At 46.4% G+C, this 25,222-nt stretch overlaps 1 protein-coding gene across 3 annotated transcripts in view; it reads left to right on the top strand.

The window, feature by feature from the left end:
* Positions 1 to 25,222, top strand: part of TXNDC11 (thioredoxin domain containing 11) — a 55,161-nt gene that overhangs the window by 16,979 nt on the left and 12,960 nt on the right. For 2 of the 3 annotated variants that reach the window (XM_004586762.4, XM_058681009.1), the window contains 3 exons: positions 4,122 to 4,215; positions 18,911 to 19,023; positions 20,892 to 21,092. In XM_004586762.4, coding sequence (XP_004586819.2) covers positions 4,122 to 4,215; positions 18,911 to 19,023; positions 20,892 to 21,092 — 408 coding nt within the window. Of the gene's footprint in view, positions 1 to 4,121; positions 4,216 to 10,675; positions 10,784 to 18,910; positions 19,024 to 20,891; positions 21,093 to 25,222 lie in introns of those variants that run through there. The other variant, XM_058681010.1, reaches the window with a different exon arrangement.

The following is a 25,222-nucleotide window of genomic DNA, read 5'->3' as shown; positions in this document are numbered from 1 at the left end:
CTGTGGCTTCTGTTATTTCACACTGCGATAATTTGTTATAGCACTCCGAGGAAACTATTGCACAGGGTAGCACTAGATAAGAAATGCGAAGAAAAATTTAAAAATTTAAAAAAGGTTAAGATAACATAAGAGTTGGTGGAGGGAGGACATAACTTTCATTTTGTAAACATTTTATTAAGTTTGTGTACTTGAAAGGTAGAGGGAGAAACAGAGATCAGTAGGTAGAGAAAGACATGCAACACAGCTTTCTTCTGCTGGTTTACCATCCAGATGCTCGCAGCAGCCAGGGCTGGGCCAGGAGCTTAGACATGGGCTGTCTCAAGTGGTGGCTGAACTACCTGTGCCATCACACCTACACTAGACATAACTGTTTTGGAAGAAAGGGGGGATATCTTTGAAGAGCCAAAATTTGAGCAAAAACCAAGTGTCTCTGTGATGTGATTCAGTCCTCTGGAGACTGGAGGAATTCCCAGGAGGTGGAAATAGTTATGCAGAGGCTGTGGGAAGAAACAGGACTGCTGGACTGGAGCAGAGCTCCCACGGGTGGTTGGAACAGAGGAGCCAGGGGCACTGGCACTCAAGCCCCGTCACAGCTCTGCCGGCTGCGGTCGGTGCACCTGGGAGAAGATGGGCAGAAACAGCACATCTGGAGCCTGGCTTCAGATGGCTTCTACACAGTGGCAGGTGTCACCGGGAATGACAGCTGTGTGCCGGCAGGGTTTGGCACCTGACGTGTGCTGCCCGGTGCCAGGCTGGAAGAAATCCCCTGGTATTGAGGGCAGTTCACAGGGCATTTACAGATGAGTAGACAGGGGCTTGTATGTGTGGGGCTGTTTCTTTCTCCCCTACAGCCCCCCTTTCCAGAGCCAGTATGCACTGTCTCAAACAGTGCAGCCTGCTGGAGCTGACTTATTAGAGATTTGTGTGCCTTTTTTGGAGAGACATTGAAATTTTGGGGGAAAAGGCTGTAAAACCTTCCTAACTTAAAGCAAATAAACAGATATAGCTGTCACTTCATTTTATCTCCTCTTTGTGTTATTTTGAAGCATTAATTATAGTTTATGGTCTTAGATATGGCAGTTTTCCAAATTCAGTCTTGACAGTCACAGTAGCATTTAAAATATACTTGGTGTTTCCTGCAATTTAATGCTTGTGTTTTGTCATTTATACAACCTTCAGTTCTCCCATATAGTTATTGAATTATGATCTTTCTTTTTTAAAAAAGTATTTTTATTTTGATTGGAAAGTCAGGTTACAGAGAGGAGGAGAGACAAATATCTTCCATCTGCTGGTTCACTCCCCAAATGGCCACAATGGCCAGAGCTGAGCTGATCTGGAGCCAGGATCCAGGAGCTTCTTCCGGATCTCCCATGCAGGTGCAGGATCCTAAGGCTTTGGGCTGTCTTTGGCTGCTTTCTCGGGGCTCAAGTGGGAAGCTAGGTGGGAAATGGAGCATCTGGGAAACAAACCCGGTGCCCATATGTGATCCTGGCACTTACAGGCAAAGGATTAGCCAAACGAGTCATTACCCAGTCACTGAACCATAATCTTTATTTGGCAATGTAAAGTGAAAATAGTTTTTCTTATGGCATTGAATTGTTAGGTGAATTTCTTTAGTTACACTGCCAGTTCTACAGAGGCTCCTTGCTGTAAGCCACAGTAATGCCATAAGCACGTGGAGATGGGCTTTCATTCATGCTTAAGGCTTAGTTTGAGTTTCCTGGAGAGAGACACAAGTTGTGTTGGCTTTCTTTCTGTCAGTGTATGCCCAGGCATGTAATTACCTTATACACACACATGCATGTGTGCTTGTATGTAATTACATTATATGTACTTGTGTGTGCACAGTCACACTTATGTACATGTGAGTATGCGTGCATGTAATTATATGTACGTGTGAGTGTGCATGTATGTGATTACATTATATGTACGTGTGAGTATGCGTGTATGTGATTACATTATATGTACGTGTGAGTGTGCATGTATGTGATTACATTATATGTACGTGTGAGTATGTGTGTATGTGATTACATTATATGTACGTGTGAGTGTGTGTGTATGTGATTACATTATATGTACATGTGAGTATGCGTGTATGTGATTACATTATATGTACGTGTGAGTATGCGTGTATGTGATTACATTATATGTACATGTGAGTGTGCGTGTTTATGGACCACATATCTTCTTCTGAGAGACTGCCCAAGATGCAGCAATGTGGAAGAGAGCTAAAGGCCGCATTATTTCATCTCTAGCCAGATAATTTTTATTAATGTTTGGAATGACTTTATTAGCTTGGGTTTGAGAGTGGTCAGAATTTAAATTTAACTTAAATGAGTCGATTTTCATTCAGTGAATTTCTGTTTTTGTTACCTGTGTCCAATATTAGCTAACAGACTAGAAATTGTTAAGATTTTGTCTTTGTTATTGGTGGGAAAGCTGATTATACAATCATAGTGTGGTTTGAAGCCTTAACACAAATGCTGTGTAATTTTACTTGAAGCCAATTGTAGGTTGGCTTGTTAAGAATGTTTTGAAGGGACAGGGCGAAACAAAAATGTTTACAGTAATTTTTCTTGCTTTTTTTTTAAGTTTATTTATTTATTTGAAAAAGTTGCAGAGGGAAAAGAGAGAGATCTTTCACCTATCTGTTGGTTCATTCTCCACAATGGCTACAATTGCTGAGAGCGGGCCAGGGTGATGCTAGGAATTCCATCCGGGTCTTTCGTGGACTGCAGGCATTGGGACATCTTCCACTGCCTTTCCAAGCCCAGTAGCTGGGAGCTGGATGGGAAGTGGAGTACTAGGCCTCAAACTGGCATTCGTATGGGATGTTGGCATCGCAGGTGGCAGCTTAACCAGGCCCCAATGACTGCTTTCTCAGCTTTTCAGTTTGAGAAATTGGTTATTTGTCAGATTTTTCTGGATGTTAAAATTAAGCATTCCATCTTGGTTTCTTTTAAGATGAACATGAATTGAATTACCTTGGTCGGTCCTATTGCAATAAGCAGATGGTTTAGACTGGAAAGGGAATGGAGCTGTACTGCCAGGCAGGCCTTTCCTCCTTTATAAACATGGTGGTTTCAGATCTCGCCACAGATTGGATTGCTGCCTTAACTCCAAATCAGATTTTGTACCAGTCATCAAATCAGCCTCCACAGTTACTTGTTGAGGGCGCAGTGCTGAGTGGCGTGGGGCGGGGAACTATTCTGGCCTGGTGCTTTCCTGCTTGTGGATTCTTTCCGCAGCCCTGGGAAGGGCAGTCCTGCATACTGCTGCTGGGGGACCCTAAGGCTTCCCCTGGGAGTGCTCACCCCTGTTCTACAGGCGTGAACCTGAGCTCAGCTCCTGTGAGTCCAGGGGCAGTGCACTCTCAGGTCTCACAGCTTGGCTGTTAGGTGAGAGTTTGAGAACAAAGCTGGATGAGAATGAATGCCACAGGGTGAGCAGGAGGGCATTATGTGGCTGAAAGGAGCCATCCCAGCGGTTTGGCACACTGAAGGGCCGTTCTGTACTGAGTGTAGAGAATGGCGTGAGCCGTGGAAAGAGCACGGGGGAAGAGGACCAGAGGTAGGCCTCCCCTGTAGGCTGACCTGAGCCCAGAAGAGCCCTGGCACAGGGCTGGCCTGGATGCTGGACTCCTGGAGGGACGAACCCCTGCAGCTTGATCCCAGGTGCAGCCTGTCAGATTCAACCTGGTTGCCAGCCCACTGGAGAAGTGTGTTTGGGGCAGGTGAGAGAAAGGACTAAAGAAGAAACCACAAAGGTTATGAAGAAATGGCCAGCATGGCTTGCCTGGAACAGTTCTAAGCCAGGGACCTGAGGATTGTGCTGCCTGCAGAGAGGAAGACGTCCGTAGGGAGAAGGAAGTAGCAGCTTTAAATGACCCTGCTTAAGCACTGTGCCGGCTGTCTGTGGTGGCACTGCTCATTACCCTGTTTGTCGTTGAATGGAGGAGTTCAGCCCCAACCGTCTCCCCTGGTTAGATTGTTCTTTTTTTTTTTTTTTTAATTTTGGTGGAAACAGTGCGCTAGTTGTCTCAGTGTAATGTTTAACATCCCTTCCATCATGCTGCAACTGCCTGCTGGTCTCATGTCCTCCCTCTGCTCTCGTCCCTGCAGCCTGGGGTACTCGGGTACTTTGACTTCAGCGGCTCACCGCAGCCTCCTGGTTATCTGACCTTCTTCACCTCAGCATTGCACTCACTGAAGAAAGGTAAGCACGAGACCAGTAACGTTAGGATGTGGTGGAAATGTATTTATATTAATGTCTTTTGCATATATTGCCATTATTACATTTTCCAATTTTTTTGATTCCTTTCCTCAGTATATTATGTCAAATATAGTCTTAAATGTTTAGCTTTTAGAAATACAGCTTAATCATGTGATATCTACAGTCATATAGCAATCACCTTAGAATTTATGACATGATGTTGTTTGTAGTTGCAAGTTTTGATCAGATTTTTGGTCAGGTTTTAGCAGTTATCTAACAGTTGGATATGCCATATTTCAGCAATGCACTTATTCAAGGAATGTTTGTGTAAATATCAGGGTCACATCGCATGACAACATAAGCCTACTGCTAGTTTTACTCTTCTTGAATCCATTTGGTGTTTTTATTTATTTATTTATTTTTAAAGATTTATTTATTTTTGTTACATAGTCAGATATACAGAGAGGAGGAGAGATAGAAATATCTTCCATCCAATGATTCACTCCCCAAGTGACCGCAACGGCCGGTGCCACATCAATCCAAAGCCAGGAGCTCTTCCAGATCTCCCATGTGGGTGCAGCGTCCCCAGGCTTTCTGAGGCCACAAGCAAAGAGCTGGATGGGAAATGGAGCTGCCAGGATTAGAACTGGCACCCGTACAGGATCCTGGCACATTCAAGGAGAGGACTTTAGCAGCTAGGCCACTGCACCGGGCCCTGTCTATTTTATTTAGCTGTGTCATTATTTGACATCCTACTTTTTCTTTTTTTTTAAGATTTATGTATTTTTTTATTGGAAAATAAGATTTACAGAGTGAAGGAGAGACAGAGAGAAAGATCTTCCATCTGCTAGTTCACTCCCTAAGTAGCCTGAATGGCCAGAGCTGAGCCAATCCGAAGCCAGGAGCTTCTTCCGGGTCTCCTATATGGGTACCAGGTCCCAAGGCCTTGGGCCATGCTCTACCGCTTTCGTAGGCCACAAGCAGGGAGCTGGACGGGAAATACAGCAGCCGGTGCCCATTTGGGATCCCAGTGCATGCAAGGTGGGAACTTATAGCCACTAGGCTACCATGCTGGGCCCTGGCATCCTACTTTTAAGCTCAGTGTTTCCTACCTGTTTCTCCACGCTGTTCTGTGCTCTGTCAGTTGTGATTTCCAGGGCTGCTGGGTCTCAGTTTTCTTCTGTGCACTTTCTCCGTCTCCTTGGTCTCTGCACAGATGGACTAGCCCTGTGGAGGCCTCATAGGTACCCACTTTGCCTTCTTCCTGTCATACTGTTGTTCATCCTCCAGGGGGAGCTAACTTCTCCATTGAGTAACTGACCTCCTCCAGTTTAATTGGGTTTCTTTCGTGGCACTTGACACAGTTGGCTTTTAAAATGTCCTCTTCCCCAGGTACCTGGCTCTCAGGATAAGAACCTATTCAGTGCTTTTCTCCAATGCTTGGCTTGTCGCAGGGGCTCAGTCATTATTTGCAAAATGAGCTACCAAATTAATGACCATATCATCTTCCCCCGTAGACCAATCAGAAATATGTTATCATCTGCTTATTACTGGGAATCAGATTGCTGCGGTTTTTTTTTTTTTTGGTAGGTTTGATTTTTTGTTTTGTTTTGTTTTTGTTTTTATTTTTGCGTTAGAAATATATGCCATTAAGACATATAACAGTTGCAAAGAAACTTCAAAAGGTTTGTGGAAAACTGGGCAATCTGACTTCTGGTTTTGACCTGACCCAGCCCTGATTGTTGGGCCCATGTAGGGGATGGAAGACCTCTCTCTCTGTTTCTTCCACTCTCTGTGATTCTGCCTTTCACATAAATAAAATACATCTTTTTTAAAAAAAAAGTTAGTGGAAAATGGAAGTTAAAAGATGTTTATTTTGGTATAGAAGAATTGAAATTGATGTATTGTTTTTTTCATTATATGTTTGGAAGAGTTCTCATTTGCCTGAATTTCAAAATTTGCACACTTATAAACATACCTCTTATTTAAAAAATAACTCTTTATTTGAAAGACAGAGGGCCCAGCGGCGTGGCCTAGCGGCTTAAGTCCTCGCCTTGAAAGCCCCGGGATCCCATATGGGCGCCGGTTTTAATCCCGGCAGCTCCACTTCCCATCCAGCTCCCTGCTTGTGACCTGGGAAAGCAGTTGAGGACGGCCCAATGCATTGGGACCCTGCACCCGCGTGGGAGACCCGGAAGAGGTTCCAGGTTCCCGGCATTGGATTGGCGCGTACCGGCCTGTTGTGGCTCACTTGGGGAGTGAATCATCGGACGGAAGATCTTCCTCTCTGTCTCTCCTCCTCTGTGTATATCTGGCTGTAATAAAATGAATAAATCTTTATAAAAAAAAAAAAAGAAAGACAGAGATTTTCCATGTTCTAGCTCTTTTTCCAGATGCTGCCAACAACCAGGACTAGGTCAAACGCTCCATCCAGGGCTCAAGTACTTGAGCCACCATCTGCTGTTTCTTGGGCACGTTAGCAGGGAGTTGGATCGGAAGCAGAGGCGAAGGCCAAAATTGATCACAGTCTCCGAGATGAGAAGTGGACATCACAGGAGGCAGCCACAGTGTCTACCCTGTACCTCTCATGGGAAATTAAAAATTAACGAAACCCCCGCCCCCCCCGAGATCGCATGTGACAGGACTATTCAAAGTTGTTCATAATTCATGAAATGATGGCAGCGTGGAGGCTGCCGAACTAAAGAGGATCTGTCAAGATCATGGGAAGATGTTTTCTTTGATTGGTTTTCATCCGCTTCTGTGCCGTGCTAATAAGGAATAACTCACTCATCTTCCGTGATGTTTTCATGCAGAGGTTTCTATAATGGCACTCCTTTTTGGAAAAATCTTTTCAAATGCAACAGAGTAGTAGCCTTTTATCCCCATTCTTTAAGCAGAAAGGAGGGTGGATAAGAAGTTAGAAATGAGAAGTACCATGTGAGCCTCCTTGAGCCTGACCCTGATTTTGACGGCTGAGTACAGGAAGTTAGCATAATGTGGTCTCATCTGCCTTCCCTGCTTTTCTTCTTTCTCCTGTGTTTCTGCTTGGCTTTTATAAAATCCCAGACTTGTCTATGCAGGTTTGTAGGAGTTGGGATCTGTTCTAATTTTATTTCTTCTTCTAAATTCCCGTTGAAGTTTAATGAGCCACTTTTTGGAAGAAAACAGATTTGGAATGAAGATTTCTCATAATGGGAGCACTGTGAAAGAATACCTAAAATAAATCTTACTTTGGGTGTCTGGGTTTCTTTCCCATTGGCTTTCTTGGACCTTGAGATCAAATGATGTTATCCTTGATGTTCATAGCAGCTGTGCAGTGGGAACCGCATGCTTGCAGCAGCATTGGGTGGTACAGTTTCCAGCCTAGATTCTGGGTCACCATCGTGTTCAGGTTACAGTGTGCACAGACTGAGCCCTGCGAAGTGTTTGGCTTTAGAAGGTGGCACTGAGGGCATTTGGCACAGGTGGCATCTGGCTCTAAAAGGTTGAAGTGACGGTGTGTTGAGGTGGTTGAGGTAAAAGCCAGTGTCCTGGCTCACAGGCCTATCCTGTCATCTTAGAAACAACAGGGCGTGCTCCAAGTTCTGCATTTGTTTCTGGAAACTGGCTGGCTGTGAACTTACAGATAGCTTGAGAGTATAGCCTGACAGGCTTGTTGGGTATGCTGAGGGGAGCCCTCTTCCTGCCCCGAGGAACGCCAGGGTTGAGTTCAAAGCTCTGGTTCTGTCTGCTTTACTGTTGAGGCCTGCTTGTCCAAGGGCTGCCGTCTTTACACAGGTAAGGAAAGGAGGGCGCGTCCTGCCTCAGCGCTGCAATGCTGATGCGTCTCCCTGGGTTGGACTCTGTCTCAGTTCCCGGGTCCTTCACCTGCTGGCCTCTCGGCCTTGGTGCTGCTCTGTCCATTGACAGGTATCCACCTGTTCTGTGGTACGAATAGGAACCCTCTGTTGTTTTTTTTCTGCTACTTTCCTGCTCTGTTTAACCTGTATTACTTGTTGTATGCCAGTTTTATCTTTTCATGCAACTGAAATATCTGGTTCTTTTTCTTGATTCATATTTCTCTGAAAATTTGATGACAAGTTAGTTTCTTTCTTTTCTAAATTTGAAAATTATGCAGTGCTTGGGAATACCAGACTTGAAACTTTTGATCACAGTTGGTTTTCCCCCTGCTCCAGGGACAGTGATACTTCATTCCTCCCTCATCAGGAGGATGCCTTTATCAGAAAATACATTGTCTCATTGTCTGTATTTTATATGACTAAATATAATTTAAGCTTTTGCTTTGTAAGTTATTACCTGACAAAGCCTGGATTCTGTTTCCTCTAGTTCTTTTTTGGCTGTTTATTTACTTGAAAAGCAGAGTTAGAGAGGGAGGAACAGAGATCTTCCATCTGCTAATTCATACCCCAAGTGGCCACAACAGCCAGAGCATCCCCCACTGTTTTCTCAGGCTCATTAGTGGGGAGCTGAATCAGAAGTGGAGCAGCTGGGATTCGAACTGGCACCCATGTGGGGATGCTGGCACCACAGACAGCAGCTTTACCTGTTACTCTGTAACGCTGGCCCCTAGTTCTTATTTTATTCATTTATTTTTTGGGACATATTGCTTAATATTTATCTGGGCATTTGACTGGATTTTGGTTGTGATTATATTAAATGTATGCATTGACTGGAAGGTAATTGCGTGTCTATAACGTTTAGCTTCCTTTCTGAGATCATAGCATGATTATTCATTTCCTCAAACCTGCCTTTTAATTTTGTATAGCAGGTCTTACAGGTTTCTCGTTAGTGTTGAATCAGTTCAAAGTGTGGCTGATGAATTGTGGCTGGCAGACTGGCGTGTTCCAAGAGCCCGAAAGAGCCCAGCTCTCTGCACGCCCCCACTCCTCCCAGCCTGCAGAGCCCCGGCCCGCGGAACCAGTTGATGCGACAGACAGGCTTTTTTTATTGTTGGGCCGGAAGACGATTTGTTGGAGAGGTCGTATTTTTAACTTGCTAACTTGATATACATATTTTTTTCTTTGTGCTCTTACAATCAGTTTTCTGCTATGAAAAAGTATTCTGTCAAAACATTGTTATTTTCTGGTATGATTCAGTGACTTTTTAAAAAGAGAACAGTTGTGACACATTTTGATTTTATTTTTCATCTACGTTCCAAAAGTGGTGCATGGCAGCCCCTGCGTGTGAAAAGCAGTGGCCTGGAAGGCAGCCTTGTCTGGTCCTCATGCTCTTCTGCCCCTGATTGGGCTACTGAACTTGAAACAGAATGTTACATGTTTCTGCATTTGAGTTTCTCTTTCTGTAAATTTGGGGAAAGTAGAGATAAGTTTAAATGCTTGTAAGTGTGAAATAATTAGTGTGAGAAAAATGACAAAGTCTGTAGGACCTATTTTGGAAAGCGAGCCTCTCAGGTAAGTAGTCTGTCTGTTTTAATGAAAGCACCTGCACAGGTTATGTGACATGACCACCAGCAGGCCCTGTCCTTCCCTGCCTTTCCTGTGGAGCGCTATAGTTGCTTCTCTGTTTGTAGAGTTGCTTGAGTCTCTCTCAGAGCAGAGGATCTGGCTCACTCAGGTAGTATTTACTGTTATTAGGCCCAGGTTTTATTTGTTGTTGTTTTCATGCTGCTACAATTCTTAACACTCAGTTTGGCCATGATGATAGCTAACATGTGGGTGAGTGACTGTAGGATTTTGCAGGATACTTGTCGTGTCTGGCCCTTCAGGCTCCATAGTCCAGTGTGTGGGAGTCCCTCGCAGCAAGACTGCGTGAAGCCCTGCCTGGGCCATTCTCACTTGTCCTTGCCATTGTCTTCTGACACTGGAGTACTGATGAACTGTGCTGATATTCATAGGGTACTTAAATATCACCTTGAGAATGTGCTCAGCTATTAACTAAAGTTAATGTTTCCACTGCCTCGTAGCCTCCTTTGGGAATTCCTAAATTTAGTTGACAAAGTTCCTTGTAGCACTCATTTTCTTAGGAGTACCTTTTGGAAAATATTTGTACAGTTGGTTTCTGCGTCTGCAGATTCAGCCAGTTGCAGATTGAAAACATTTGAGCAATGAGGTGGACATCTGGAGCAGGGTAGATGCTACCTGGGTGGCCTGCATCCCATCTGTGCATACCTGAGTTCCAGTCCCGCTCCACCTGGGGTTCCAGCTTCCTGCTCATGTGCACCCCAGTGCGTGGGAGCCAGAAGCTGGGCCAGAGGCAGAGCTGGGGCTCCAGGTCAGGCACTCGGATAGGGAATGGAGGCATCCCAGCAGCAGCCCTAGGCAGATGTGCCAAGCTCCTGCCCTGAGCATTAGGTTGTAGAAGCTCAGTCTGGGTAGAGTTGCAAAGTCTAGAGCTCCCCTTTTTGGGGGGGGAGGACGAAATACCTTTTAAAAATCTGTGCTGTTGAAGAGGTTTGCATGGAAAAAAACCACTTAAGAAATACCTTCTTATGTATTCTTCCTAGGTAGTTGCCCACTGTTAAGACCTGCTTGCTGGTTTGTGATTACAGTGTCCTGAGAAATGAGTCTTGTTTTCTCCCCACTGCTAACTACCCTGACGCAATCCAGTGCAGGTATGATAGGAGCCACTCAGTTGATTTTCAGTGTTCTAATTGTTATGGAAAACATTAAAATGAACAGGTGGAATCAGTATAATAGTGTGTTTTATTTAATCCAGTATATCCAAATTACTATCATTTCAACATGTGAGCAGTATGAAAATTGTTGAGGTATTTTATATTTTTGTTTTTGAACCAAGTCTTTGCAAAGTGCTTTATACTTTCACACTTAATAGTGCATCTCAGTTCAAATTAGGTTTTTTTTTTTATTTTTAAGAGATTTATTTATTTTGATTTGTTTATTTTTATTCAAATTAGATATATGCATAGAGAGAGAGGAGGAGATACAGAGAGGAAGATCTTCCATCCAGTGGTTCACTCACCAAGTGACTGCAATCGCCAGAGCTACGCCGATCCAAAGCCAGGAGCTCTTCTGGGTCTCCCAAATGGGTGCAGGGTCCCAAGGCTTTGGGCCGTCCTCAACTGCTTTCCCAGACCACAAGCAGGGAGCTGGATGAGAAGCAGGCCTGCCAGGATTAGAACTGGGGTGCACACAGTATCCTGGTGTGTTCAAGGTGAGGACTTTAGCTGCTAGGCCACCATGCTGGGTCCATAGATTTATTTATTTTTATTGGAAAGTCAGATTTACAGAGAGAAGGAAAAACAAAGATCTTTCATCCTCTGGGTCATTCCCCAAGTGGCTGCAACAGCCGGAGCTAAACCAATCCGAAGCCAGGAGCCAGGAGCTTCTTCTGGGTCTCCTATACAGGTGCAGGGTCCCACGGCTTTGGGCCGTCCTCAACTGCTTTCCCAGGCCACAAGCAGGAAGCTGATGGGAAGTGGAGCTGCCGGGATTAGAACCGGCGCCCGTATGGGATCCCAGCATATGCAAGGTGAGGATTTTAGCCACTAGGCTATCATACCCTCAAGTTTGGTTTTCATTGGAACTACTTGTTCTGTGTTTAGATTTTATAAAACTTATAGTTGTAAAAGTGGCTTATATACCCACATCATTTAAATTTTCCCCTGAGTCACATGTCATTTTGAAGTGGACATCAGCGCCGGGCATTTGGTGCAGTGGTTTAGATCTAGCTTCCTGAGGTGCTCACATCTGTATCCAGGTGCCTGATCCAAGTCCTGGTTGCTCCCACTTCTGATTCTGACTTTCTGCCAGTGTGCACCCTGGCAGGCAGCAGTTAACAGGTCCTGTCATTAAAACCAACGAAAATCTCTGTTCTCTGTATCTCCCTTTCAAACAAATCAAAATAAAATTTAAAAAGCATTTAAACAGTTTTGAGTTAGTCCAAGTTATATAAAAGCAGTGCCTTCTTGTTCTTATTTCCAGTGACCAGTAGTCCCACCTGGCTTGGGGCGGCCCTTTTCTAGGTGGCCGAGGCCTCATTGCAAGACCCGTCTGCTGTCCTGGGGAGGAGCGGTTGAGATTCTGTGTCAGAGTGGAGTCCTGGTGTAGCTGCTGTGAGTTGGGTGGCTTCTGCTTCCAAGCAGGCTTTATTGACTTTAAAGCATAAGTGAAGTCAATCTTAGGGCAGAAGTTGTGGCGGGGCGGGTTAAGCCACTACCTAGGATGCCGTCTCCCATACAGGAAGCTGGCTTCCGTGCTGCCTGTTCCGCCTCTGACCCTGCTTTCTCCCAGTGCATCCTGGGAGGCAGCACGCAAGGATTGTAACCATTTGGGGAGTGACCCCAGCAGGTGGAAGACCTCTCTCTCTTTCTGTCATTCTGCCTTTCAAGGAGATAAAGATAACTGAAAATAAACATAAGGGGTTGGGGAACAACTCTGTTTCCTAATGAAAAGTAAACTTTCATTTTCTTGCATTGTTTCAGAGTTGTAACATCTTGGTTTGCTGATGTTTCATGGCTCTGACTGAAGCTTTAACATTTAAAGTTGTATTTAAGACAAACTATATGAAGCGAAATAAAATAGTTTGTTATTAAAACATTATGCAAGAAAAGCCCTACACAGCAGCAGCAGCAAACCCTTGCTGCAAAGCTGAGAGTCTGGGTAGATGGTTGAGGAGCCTGGCTGGACCTTGAGGCCCTTCCGTTGCCCTGCATCCTTGGGGATGCCACCAGGCACATGGTGACAGGGCTGTGTGGAGGGCCTCAGCAGGGCGGCTGCAGTGTACATGTGGAGGTGTGGAAAGCAGAGAAAAGCCTGGCAGTTAGCTGGGGCTGGGCTCCACCTGGACTTCTCTGTGGGACTCTGTGCTCAGACTGTCATGTGCTACCTTTGAAGGACATGAACTGGAATCTGGTTTGCAAGCAGAGGCAGAACTCAATCCCAGGCACCCCTGTGTAGGATGCTGGTGGCCCAAGCCCCGTGGCTTAACCCCACACAGCTAAGGGCCAGCCGCAGGTATTGCCTTTGTAGTAGGCGGGGGGCTAGCCAGGCTTCCTCCCTCCCTTCCAAACAGTGAGGGCCACAGGACCTGTCCTTTGGTTGCCTCCGTGAGCAGCTGCACAAACTGCTTAAAAATTAATTCTTTATGTAGAGGTTCTTTCCAGACCTAACTGCATCTTGCAGTCCCCTTTGACACTAGTTGTCACCTTTTGGTTGATGAATATCTGAAACAAGCCAGTTACCAGGCTAACAGAGGTCACTAGCATTTATTGTTATTAGCATTTTTGTTACTGTTATTAGGTAACATTATTGTTATCTTTTTTGGCAGAACAAAGGAAGTATGATTCTCAGTTTATATTTAATTATTTAACTTATTCAAAGTTCGTAATCAGGGGCACGTGTTTGTCATCTTAAGTGCTATGCCAGATTCCTGCACCTCATATTGGAGTACTGATTTAAATCCTGCCTCCTCTCCCAAATTCAGCTTCCCACTAATGCAGGTCCTATTGGCAGATGATGAGTTCCTGCCACCAGTGGGAGAAACCTGGATTGAGTTCTGAGCTCCTGGCTTTGGCCTGGTCCAGCCCTGCTGCTAGGAGTAAGCCAGCAGATGAAGATCTCTATCTGCCTTTTCAATAAAGAAAGAAATTTTAAAAAAAATTTATAATTGAAATTTTGGAGTCTTAATACTTTAAGAAAAAAAAAGTTTCACAAGTAGCAGACTCTTTTAGAGTAAGCCCTGCTTAACGGAGAATGCTCTGAACATGTATTTTAAAAAATATTGTTTTCTTGGGTGAGTCTTCCACCATAAACTCCCTGTGCTAATCTGAGTGCAATTACAGCTGCTGCCTCCTGCAAGATTTCCACACTCTGCAGGAACGTCAGTGCAGGTGTGATATTGTGAGCTTCCCCATGTGGGAAAAATGAAGTTCCGGAGCTGTAAGGTGTTGGAGTGCGTTCTCTACAGGCCTGCTTTCTGTTCTTTTTATTCATTTATTTATTTGAAAGAGATACACAGAGAGGAGGATAGACAGGAAGATCTTCCATCTGCTGGTTTATTCCCAGGTGGCTGCAATGGCTGGAACTGAGCTGATCCAAAGCCAGAAACCAGGATCTTCTTCCGGGTCTCCCATGCTGGTGCAGGATCCCAACGCTTTGGACCATCTTCAGCTGCTTTCCCAGTCCACAAGCAGGGAGCTGGATGGGAAGCTGGGTGGCTGGGATTAGAACCGGTGCCCATATGGAATCCCAGTGCATGCAAGGCGAGGACTTTAGTCACTAGGCTACTGTGTCGGGCTCTATTGGCTGTTCTTAATGAGGTAGTTAAACTGAATTTTGAGAGGCCTCTGTCAGCCTTGGAGTCAGCTGTCCCTTCCTGTCCCTTTGCTCTGGCAGTCTAGCAGGAAGGTTCCTGGCTCGCTGCTTCTCTTCTGTTTGACATCACATGAGCCTTGCTTCTCTGGGGAATGTTGGTCTGGTTCTTTCAGTTCCTGACTTCTCTAAGCTCCTGCTTTTTCTTCTCGCAGCTTTAGGAACTGAACTCACACATTAAATGGTATACAACTTAAAAAAAAAATGTTTTCAGAATCTTATTCTAACTTTATACTTACCAAGAATTTGCAGGAATTGAAGAACATTCCCTAATTGTCTGCCTTCTCCCAGCTTCTCGCATTTGTTGTGGCGGGCTTGTCAAGTACAGGACCTTGGGTTCTGTCCTGGAGCCGAACGGCAGTCCTTGATCACAGGATGCCAGTCCTTGATCACAGGATGCCAGTGTTTGCACTTGCATCCAGTCCTGGGTCCCGCCTCACAGCTTTTCTCCTGCGCCTCCTCCAATCTGTGGCAATTCCTCTGTCTTTGCTTGGCCTTGACGCTCTTGAAGAATACTGGCTGATACTTAAAACTGCTCGATTTGGTCATCTGATGTCTTGTGGTTAAAATGGGTTTAAGCATCTTGGGCAAGAAGACCACAGAAGTGTGTCCTTTGCGGTATTTCTTATCAAGGGTGTGTGGCGGCAGGGTGTCTCCCCTGGTCATGGGGTGAAGGTGCTCAGTGCTGGCTCTCTCCACTGGGAAGTGACTGTCTTTTCCTTTGTGGTTAATGGATACATTGGGGCTCTCCATCTGCCTTCCCCTCTCTGTCTCTAACTTTAACTTCCTGAGTAAATAAATAAATATTTTTAGAAAGTGATGGGGGTGGGCAGCACTGTGACGTAGCTGGTAAAGCCACCACCTGTGGCATGGGCATCCCATGTGGGCACCAGTTTGTATCCTGGCTACTTCACTTTCAATCCAGCTCCCTGCTCATGTGCCTGGGAACATAGAAGATGACCTACATGTTTGAGCCCCCGTCACCCACATGGGAGACCCAGATGAAGTTCCTGACTCCTGGCTTCAGAGCCATCTGAGGAATGAACCAGCGGACAAAAGATCTCTCTGTCTCTCCCTGTGTCTCTAAACTCTGACTTAATACACAGATAAATATCTATCTTTAAATACTGACATACATGTAAGGAATTAAGATGCTTTGTAACTGCAGCTCTGTCCCCAGGCTCTTGCCCCTGACTTGAGCACTGCAGTCGGCCTTGCCTGTGGCAGCCCTGCTGTCCTGCTCAGGGGTGATGGTGTTTCGCTTGTTCTTCGTTGCTGAGGAACTCTCCTGTAGAGAAGAGCAGACCTCCCAGTTACTGGTGTCGGGTGGAGACAGGGCTGTTTGCTCTACTCAGGATACTGTCGTAGGTTATCATTTTGGTCAGGTTGTTCCTGCTTTACCATTAGGAGCACCCTGGGTTAAATCTTGTGTCCCTGGGCCAAGCCAGTTACGACTTCTTGTTCTGACACAGTGAGATATTTCAGGCTCGATGTAGACTTTCCCTCTCCCACCTCTGGATCAACTTCTGTTCCAAGAGCCTGATTCTTTTCTTTAGGAACTGAGTGCTGGGGCAAGTGTTGTGGCATATAGCACACAAAGCTACTGCTTACAATGCCAGCATCCCACATAAGTGTCGGTTTGTATTCTAGCTGATCCACTCCCAATCCAGCTCCCTACTAATTGCCTGGAAAAAGCAGTGCAAGTAGTTCAAATGCTCGGGTCTCTTTACCCATATAGGACACTTGAAAGGAGCTCCTGACTTCAGTCTGTCCCAGCCCTGGCCATTGTGGCCATCTGGGGAGGGGGAGTGAACCAGCAGATGGAAAATCTCTCCCTCTCTTTTTCCCTCTCTCTTTTCCTGTAACTCTGATTTTCAAATAAAAAAATCATTAAAAAAAAAAAAAGAAACTAAGTTCTGGTGGTATGGTGTGTGCTTTGGTTCAGGTCAGCGTCACTGCTAGGTGCACTAGCAAACAGACTAGGACACACACATGTTTATATCCTCCTTTGTCTCCGTGTCTGTCATCTGTGTGGATATTAAAAACCCTAAGTTTGGAACCAGTGATATGGAATAGGGGTTAAGCTTCTGCCTGTGGCATAGACATCCCATATTGGAGTGCCAGTTCAAGTCCCAGCTGCTTTCTTTCCTATCCAGCTTGCTTCTGATGAGCTTGGCAAGGCAGCAGTAGATGGCCCGAATGTTTGGGTCCCTGCCATCTATGTGGGAGACCTGGATAGAATTCTTGACTGCTGGCTTGAGCCTGGCCCAGCCCTTGGCTGTTGCAGCCATTTGGGAAGTGAACCAACCAGTGGATGGAAGACTGTCTTTCTGTTACACAGCCTTTCAAATAAATAAATAAACTTAAAAATAAAACCATATGTTTATGCATATTGTCCCTGATCCTAGTCTAATACCACAGGGTTCATTTGAACCTCCCCCTTTTAACATGTAAGTGCTTATTGCAGCAGGGAAAACCTTTGCATAGCTACGTGTGCTATATTTACTTACAAAGAAGTAAATGAGTTAATCATCTTAAAATTGCTTGCTTGTCAGAGTACTTCAAAAGGCTTGTGGAAAATGAAATTGAAAGATGAGTTTATCTTTGGTAAGCAGGTTTTGAAATCCACGATGTTCTTCATAATGCATCCTTCCTGAGGAGTGTCCTGTATTTTGGCCCTGAGTTTGCAGTGGGTGGTCACAGACCCTAGTGTTTCTCCACCCTGTCCCCGAGGGCTCCCCCTTCAGGGGCTGTGTGGCGAGGTCTGTTGGGTAGTGCTTGTATTCTGCCTTGGGTTCCCTGTTTGTCAGTAGATTTCCTTTGTCTGGTTCTGGAGCAGGCAGGATTTCCAGAACCTTCCCGTGACCCCAGTAGTCACACCACACCTCCCCAGTCCTGCTCCCCCTGGTCGCATTCCCCTGTGAAAAAGCAGGCTGTCTCATTTCCAACTTACTCTGCCTGCATTTCTTCTTTCCTGCCTTTTTCAAGTTACTGGGTTTGTAGTACCAAGCAACCTCCATGGCAGAAGGGACCTGTTGTCAGCCACTCCTTGTATTGGGGGAGGCTGCCCGTGCTGAGCGGTGGGACTGGAGAGGAATTGAAAGCTTCGTGTGATGGGGATGGGGACAGGAATGTGCTCTTCCCTACACTGTCTGGTCCACGCTCCATTAATAATACATATCGTTATGTCACAAGGGTTATGTTATTAGGTGCTCCAAGGAAAAGTGAAAGCCTCAGACATAAGGATAGCGTTGTCTTTGATCTGTCTACAGCATCAAGCTGATTTCATTATCCTTTTATGTTTCTAAGCTCATGTGCATATAGGACAAAAAATAGTGGTTGACCATTGTGAATTTTTTTTTAAACATGAGAAAGTGTAATTGATTGTCTTTTGTATGCTTTTTCACTCATGGATGTGTTGAAGATCCACTTCTGTGTCGACAGCCCTACCTCCTTGTTACTGACTTCTTGCTGAATGCCTTTGCATGTGGTGACTGACACACATACATGGCTGCTCAGCCGGATTGGGGGCAGTGTCCAGCCTTAGTGCTGTCGCTGGGGGAAGCTGTTGTGTTGGCTCCAGCCTTGCATCAGAGCACTCATCAATCTGTTGGTCATTCATTCTTGATCTTTCCTACGTCTTAAGGGCAGTTGAGAGTTAAAAAGGCTATTTTAACTTGTTTCCCTCTGTAATAGTGAGGTTGAATATATTTCCTTGTAGTTACTAGCCTTGTATATTTCTTTTTCTGTGATTTGCCCATTTTCTTTTTCTTGTTTATTTGTATGAGTTCTTTGTATTTGCTGGATTTCTTTCGTTTAATGAGTCTTGTTGATGTGGTCATAATAAGGATTTGGGCACTGCAGTGCCATCTGTAAATAAGTCCTAATTTCATGGAACTCACATTCTGAAGAGGAAGTGAAACCAAAGAAAATCTCAGTAACGAGTAAGATCATGTAGACAGTAATATGTGCTATAAAAATAGGGCAGTGGTGAAGGGAGAGCCCGAGGGGAAGGAGCCTTCGCAGACTGCAGGCAGCCAGGAAAGGCTTCTTAGGACAGGTGGAGCTGAGCGGAGTGAGGTGGAGGAGCCAGCCATGGGCAGCGTGCTGTCAGAGTAGCCTGTCCTCCACTCTCGGCTATGCCTAGTGAGCCGGGGGACAGGTCAGAGCATCCCAGGAGGACCCACTGGACACCCCACCCGAGGTGATTGTCAGGGACAGTACTGTCAGGAGGGCCTTGTGGCATTTGATGGCCGAAACCTGTTCCAGGAGGAGACTGCCTTCTGCTCCTTCCTTCTTTGTCCAGGGCTCTGCTTCTGGGGTTCGTGCAGCAAGACTTGATCATTGGGTTTTGTGGTGGTTCTAAGGCCTAGGCCTTTTCTTTAATAAAGGAAAATTTTCTGTTTCAGATTACCTAGGAACAGTACGATTTGGGGTTATCACAAATAAGCATCTTGCGAAACTGGTATCCTTAGTACACTCTGGAAGTGTGTATTTACATAGACATTTCAACACATCGCTTGTAAGTATCTTGAAATCACGTTTATTTTAGTGCAGTCTTACCCTTGTGCAGGTCACAGGGTCCTCCGAGAATTGGGTCGAGTCAGTGGCTACTCCCTAGGAATGTGCCCACATTTTCTGTGTGCTCTGAGAGCTCCCACAGCCCCACCTGCGAGCTCACACTGTGCGGGGCCTGTGATCTAACACATAGACATTCTCGGTTCTTGTGCTTAGAGGTTGGCTCAGCCTTGCTAGTTTTCCTTCCTGGGTGAGTTTGCAGTTCCTCTGCTGGGCAGTTGTTTGGGCTCATGTCCCAGAGGTTAAGTGTCTGCTGGGTAATGTTCTTTGTTCATTTATGACCTAAATAGAGCTATGACAGGCTCTTCTTCTTCGCTCATGGAGCGGGGTTTTGAAGTTCTTGGCAAGTCACAGTGAGAAGTGGATGGCTTCTTGTCCCACAGAGCCTGCCTTGTCCGTTGTCACCCTCATTCTCTGACTTCCTTTGCTTTTTTGGTTGAACACCCTCAACTCAGCAACTTCTAAGCCTTTGACCCGTGTCCTGTGTCCTGTACTTCTGCTCTGTTTATTGCTGCTATCTTGGTCACGTCACTGAGAGTGTATTTTCTGGAAGTATTTTCTGTCTCCAATGCCAGTGACTGTGTCAGTTGTACAGGTCAGTGTCCCTGGACCCCAGTGTACCCAACCCTTTAAGACTTGGTCCCCTTAGCTCAGGGGCAGTCCTGTGCCTCCCAGGGTACCATCAGTGCCCGGGGGCAGCCCTGGCTTGCCAGTGCCTGACCCCTGCGTGTCACTAGCACCCCCGATGCTGTACTTTATTTCTTAGCAGTTTACATTCCCAAAGGCAGATGCATTTTGTATTTTCTAAATAGAAGTATTTATTAAGGTGTTAGAGTCTGTTTTTCTGACGTCTCCCTTTGAGAGTCGCTGCTGGGCCTGCTTCCCTGCTCCCCCTCCTTGTGCCTGCCAGACTTCTTTAGGCTTCATCTGCTTTGCTGGCCATCACTTTCTGACACCCTTCATTTTTAGCTTGTTTTGCAGCCTACATATACTGTGTGTATTTATAGCAGAGGGTATAAAGGAGATTTATAACAGGAATAAAATGACACTGGAAAGTGTATGAGGTTTGCTGCTGGTGTTGGCTGTTGTTTGAGGTTGGTTGGGTTAGTGGTGGATTCCTTTTATCAGATACCAGTCTTTACCAAAGCAATAGTTGGGAACATCTTCATGGTGAGGCCTTGTTAGCCCTCACTGTGGGGGAATGTGAGGGTCTCATTTGGTGAAACTCCCCAAAAACACCTCTTTGGAAGTTCTCTCTAAAACCAGTGATCTCTGTCATTGGAATTTCAAAAGCAGTTTTATATATAGATTGTTACAGAAAAAGCAAAAAAGGCTAAATGTTACTTTCTTGATATACATAAAATCCGTATGCCTTGATATACATAAAATCTGTATGCAAGATATGTGGCCTTGTGCCAAGTGAGGCTGATCATTGGTTCCTGCATGTATTTTATGGGGTCCCCACTCAGATGTTCACCTCATCCTTAGGATGTGAGTGAAACCTAGCCTCCTCCTCACGGAGGCCTCATTTCTGCCACTGTGGGACCAAAGGAAGGCTCTTCCTGAACCTTAATCCTGTAATGTCTGTTCCTTGGTCGTTTTACAAAGGCTCAAGAGCATTCTGTTGCTTCTGTGGACAGGGTGGTAGGGGCTGCAGCCTCCCCACAGGCAGGGAGAAGCAAGTAGGTTTTGGTAGACAGGTCTGTGGCCATGTGGGCTTTGGCAGCCCCAGGAGAGGACGCCGCCAGGGCACTGTGATGCTGCCCTGCTTCACGTGGCTTGCGTTCAGCCTTATGCCCTTGTCTTTCACAGGTCTTTCCTCGGGAGGTTGTGAACTACACAGCTGAGAACATCTACAAATGGGCCTCAGAAAACCAGGAGACACTCTTCCGATGGCTGCGGCCGCATGGAGGCAAGAGCCTCCTGCTGAATAACGAGCTGAAGAAAGGACCAGCACTTTTTCTCTTCATACCTTTTAACCCTTTAGCCGAGAGTCATCCTTTAATCAATGAGGTGAGAACCTGTGGTGGACCCGCCTCCTGGACTCAGGCTGCAGAGTTGCCTGCTCTAGCAGCTGTGCCTGGTGGCAGTCTGCTTTTTCCTCCTCTTGCAACGAGCAGGGGCCCATACCCAGGCCAGGAGCCACAGGGGCTGCTCCAGACAAGGGCCGAGATGGTCAGTGTGGCCTGGGAGATGCCACTGTCCTGGGGGTTGGGCCCGATGGCTGCCCTGGCTGTGCTGGAGACAGCAAGAAAGAGCTCAGCAGCTGTGACATGGGACACTTTGTTTCCCTGACTGCTGTGTCAGGGAGCTGCAGGGTTCCCAGGAAGCCCCTCCCTCCTGCTCTTTATGCTTCTTGCTCTCTGGGTGTGCGTTTATTTTATACACAGACCATTTGGAGACACTTAAGAGGGAGCAATAACAATCAGCAGAGAGAGCCTGGGATTGCTAAATTGGATTTACTGAGGGTTTCACTTTTTTCTTTCCCTCAAGGATCCCTTAATTGGCTCGCACCACTTGCAGCCAGCCAGCGAGCCACAGGCCTGGCCACACAGATGCTGCTGTTGTCTGCCCCACAGCGCTGGCCTGTGCCACTGCCTGGAGGGACTGTCACACGTGGCTGCTCTGGAGCCTGCCTGTGAAAGTCTTTCTCTCTGCCTGGGACATTGTGAACAGACACTGCTGTCTTGGCTTAGAGGAAGAGAGAGGAAGGAGATAATTTTGTTTCTTCTCCTGTGACGAGGGAGAGCTAGAAGGAGTAAACACCATTTCTTTAGGGGGAGGTTTTAACTTCACCTGCTTTCTTTCTGGAGCATTCTGGCTTACCTGCCTTGGGCATGCAAGGGTCCTGGAAAAGATTGTGGTTCCTTTGCCCACAGATTTAGGGGTTGGATTACCTACCAAAAGCTGCCTTTTTTTTTTTGTAAGATTTTTTTATTCACTTGAAAAACTTATATATATATACAGAGAGAGCTTCTGTTGGCTCTTTCACTTCCACATGGCCACAGAGCTTGGGTGGAACCACCCTGAAGCCGGGAGCTTCTTCCAAATCTTCCACATGGGTGGCAGGGGCCCAAGCACTAGCTCCATCTACCACTACCTTTTTTAGGCCATTAACAGGGAATTGGATAATAAATGAAACAGCTAGAACAAGAATCGGTGCCCATATGGATGCTGGCCTAGCAGGTGGCATCTTGCCATGCCACGACACAGCACAGCTTGCACATAGCTCCTTTCCCAGGACACCCAGTGTCCCTGTGTGGCAGGTAGGGTCTCTCTGCATGCAGTTGAGATGGATGAAAACTGATAGCTGCTCTTAGCATGTGGCTAGGGCAAGCAGCGCCTTGATCCAGCACATTTCCTCTTTGTTTCAGGTCTGTTTTACTGGGTGCTGTGCTTGAGAGCTCTGGGCGAGACTTAGTGTGTGCAGCAGTCATGGTCCCTACTTCCAAGGGCTTTAATGACAGGGAGTTTCTGCCCGTCCTGCAGGACAGAGGCAGGCCAGCTGCAGGCCTCGATCAGGGCTGGGAGGAACGCAAAGAGTGCCATCCAAGGAGACAAGGATCTAGGCAGGGAGTGTCTGAGGCAGCTGGGCTTGGTGGGCTTACAGGAACATAAGGTAAAGTTGCTGCAGGTTTAGGTGTCCAGTAGAGGACAGGCCCCAGGTTTGTGGTCCACAGCAGGAGCTGATGAACAGGTCATTGGTAGTTCCCGAGGGCCTCGAGAGTGACTGTTGCCATGGCAGTGTCCCCAGCACTAAAGCTGAGCGCTCCCGTGAGAGTACTTGGAAGCAGGGATGGAAGGTAGGGGCTGTGTTTAGATAGAGTGACTCAGTGGGGGTAGGCGGGCCAGATGTGACTTCACAAGGCAAACCATGACCCATTGCCTTGGCTGTGACAGACGTGAAAGCAGCTTTGTTTTTCTGTCATCATCTTAGCTCTGACTGGGGCAGAATTGAGGTTGACCTTGTTACAAAGAGAGGTCATTGTAGAGTGAGGGTTGTGGGCAAGCCAGGCAGAAACATTTGAAACTGTGCTGATGGGGCATGTGGAGGGTGCCAACCTGACGTGAACTGTGGTCAGGGCTGGAATGGTGGCATAAGGTGCTCATCCTCTGCCTGTTAGTGCTGACATCCGGTGAGGCATCCCACGAAAGGTTCGTGTCCTGGCTATTCCACTACTGATCCAGCCCCCTCCTTGTGGCCTGCGAAATCAGTGGAGGATAGTTCAAGTCCTTGGGCCCCTGCACCCACATGGGAGCCCCAGAAGCTACTGCTTCTTGACTCCTGGCTTTGGATCACTCAGCTCTGCTGTCTGTGGCCATTTGGGGAGTGAAGCAGCAGATGGAAGACCTCTCTGTAAAATCCGCCAAGCTGAGCACAGGTCCCCATGGCAGCACAGGCCTCAGACACCTGTGCCTGGAGAGCCCTCGAGGTTCTCTGCTCTCACTCTGCCGCAGGGATCTTGCCATCTCACTCTGTGTGTCTTGGGCTGGCCAGTCAGGCGGTGCTCACCCCAGCTGTACAGGGTCTCTGGTTGGGTTGGTTGCTGTTCACAGAGGCATGGTTCTTGGGTTCAGTCTCACAAGTTTTCCTATTAGAGAAAGTAGAAAGGAGTGTCCACACAGCGTTTGAAGTCATTTGCCAAGTGTGCCTTGGCAGTGCTGGTGAAGTGAATTCCGGCGTCAAGTCAGATACACAGCATGGTGTGTTTTGACGTATTCATAGGAGAAAGGTGCGACTTCCCGTCCTTAGCAGTATCACAATGTTCACATGAAATAATGAGGAAAGATCTTTGAGAAATTTTGTTCTCTGTGATGTGGCTAAGGCATTCCGACTTGGACTCTGTAAAAGATGGTGGTGGGTCTGGGGGCCTTCCGGTGTTGGGGAGTGGGGTGGGAGCATTAACTTATGTTGTGTCTTTGCACATCAAGCAGTGCCTGGCTGTGGCAGTGGACAGCTGGACCCTGGGTGACCATGTCAGCTTGCCTTCCTTGGCACAGTGTGCTTCTTTCGGAGCTGCATCTGAAAACTACTGAGGTTTTAGTGTGCCAAGGGGATATAAAAAAGTTTGAAACACTACGTGTCACATAAAGTGCCTTTTTAATGTCAAAAACTATTCAAACCATTCTTTTTGTGAAGATTTTTTTTTATCATGCCTGATGTCGTGGCTTAGGGACTAAATTCTTGCCTTGTACTCACCGAAATCCCATATAGGCCCTGGTTTATGTCCCAGCTGTTTCACTTCCCATCCAGCTCCCCGCTTGTGGCCTGGGAAAGCAGTCGAGGACAGGCCAAAACCTTGGGACCCTGCACACGTGTGGGAGACCCAGAAGAAGCTCTTGGCTCCTAACTTTGGATTCGTTCAATTCTGGCCTGGAAAGTGAACCAGCAGATGAAAGATCTTCCTCTCTGTCTCTGCTTCTCTCTGTAAATCTGACTTTCCAATAAAAATAAGTAAATCTTTTTTGAAAAATTTATTTGGGTCTAGTGGTTAAAGCCCTTGCCTTGCACGCTCTACTCCAGGATCCCATGTGGGTGCTAGTTTATGTCCTGTCTGCTCATTTTCCCTTCCAGCTTGTGGCATGGGAGGGAAATGAAGGACAGCCCAAAACCTTAGGACCCTGCACTTGCATGGGAGACCCAGAAGAGGATGCTGACTCCTGGCTTTGGATCAGCTCAGCTCCAGCTGTTGCAGCTACTTGGGGAGTAAGCCAGTGGATGGAGGATCTTTCTCTCTGTCTCTCCTTCTCTATGTAAATCTGAGTTTTCAAAAAGAATAAACAAAATCTTGAAACTGTATGTGTTTTATTTATTTGGAAGGCAACATAAACAGAGAGGTGGAGAGATGCAGAGCTCTTCCATTTGTTTATTCACTCACTAAATGTCCACAGGGGTTGAAGCCGGGCCAGGCTGAAGCCAGGAGCTTGTTCTTGGTGCATCTTCTAGTACTCATCCAGGTGTGTTAGCAGAGAGCTGGATTGGAAGTGGAGCAACCAGGACTCCAGCCTGCATCCAGATGGGATGCTGATGCCATAGCTGGCAGTTTTTTGCACCACCGCAATACTGACCCCATAAACAGTTTATTTTTCTGTGTAGTTACATATGTTTTGAATTAATACTATGAGTGTTACAAAACTTAATA

This window comes from Ochotona princeps, chromosome 24, assembly GCF_030435755.1.
Source record: "Ochotona princeps isolate mOchPri1 chromosome 24, mOchPri1.hap1, whole genome shotgun sequence".
Taxonomy (NCBI): Eukaryota; Metazoa; Chordata; class Mammalia; order Lagomorpha; family Ochotonidae; genus Ochotona; species Ochotona princeps.
This window is presented reverse-complemented; position numbering and strand designations above follow the sequence as displayed.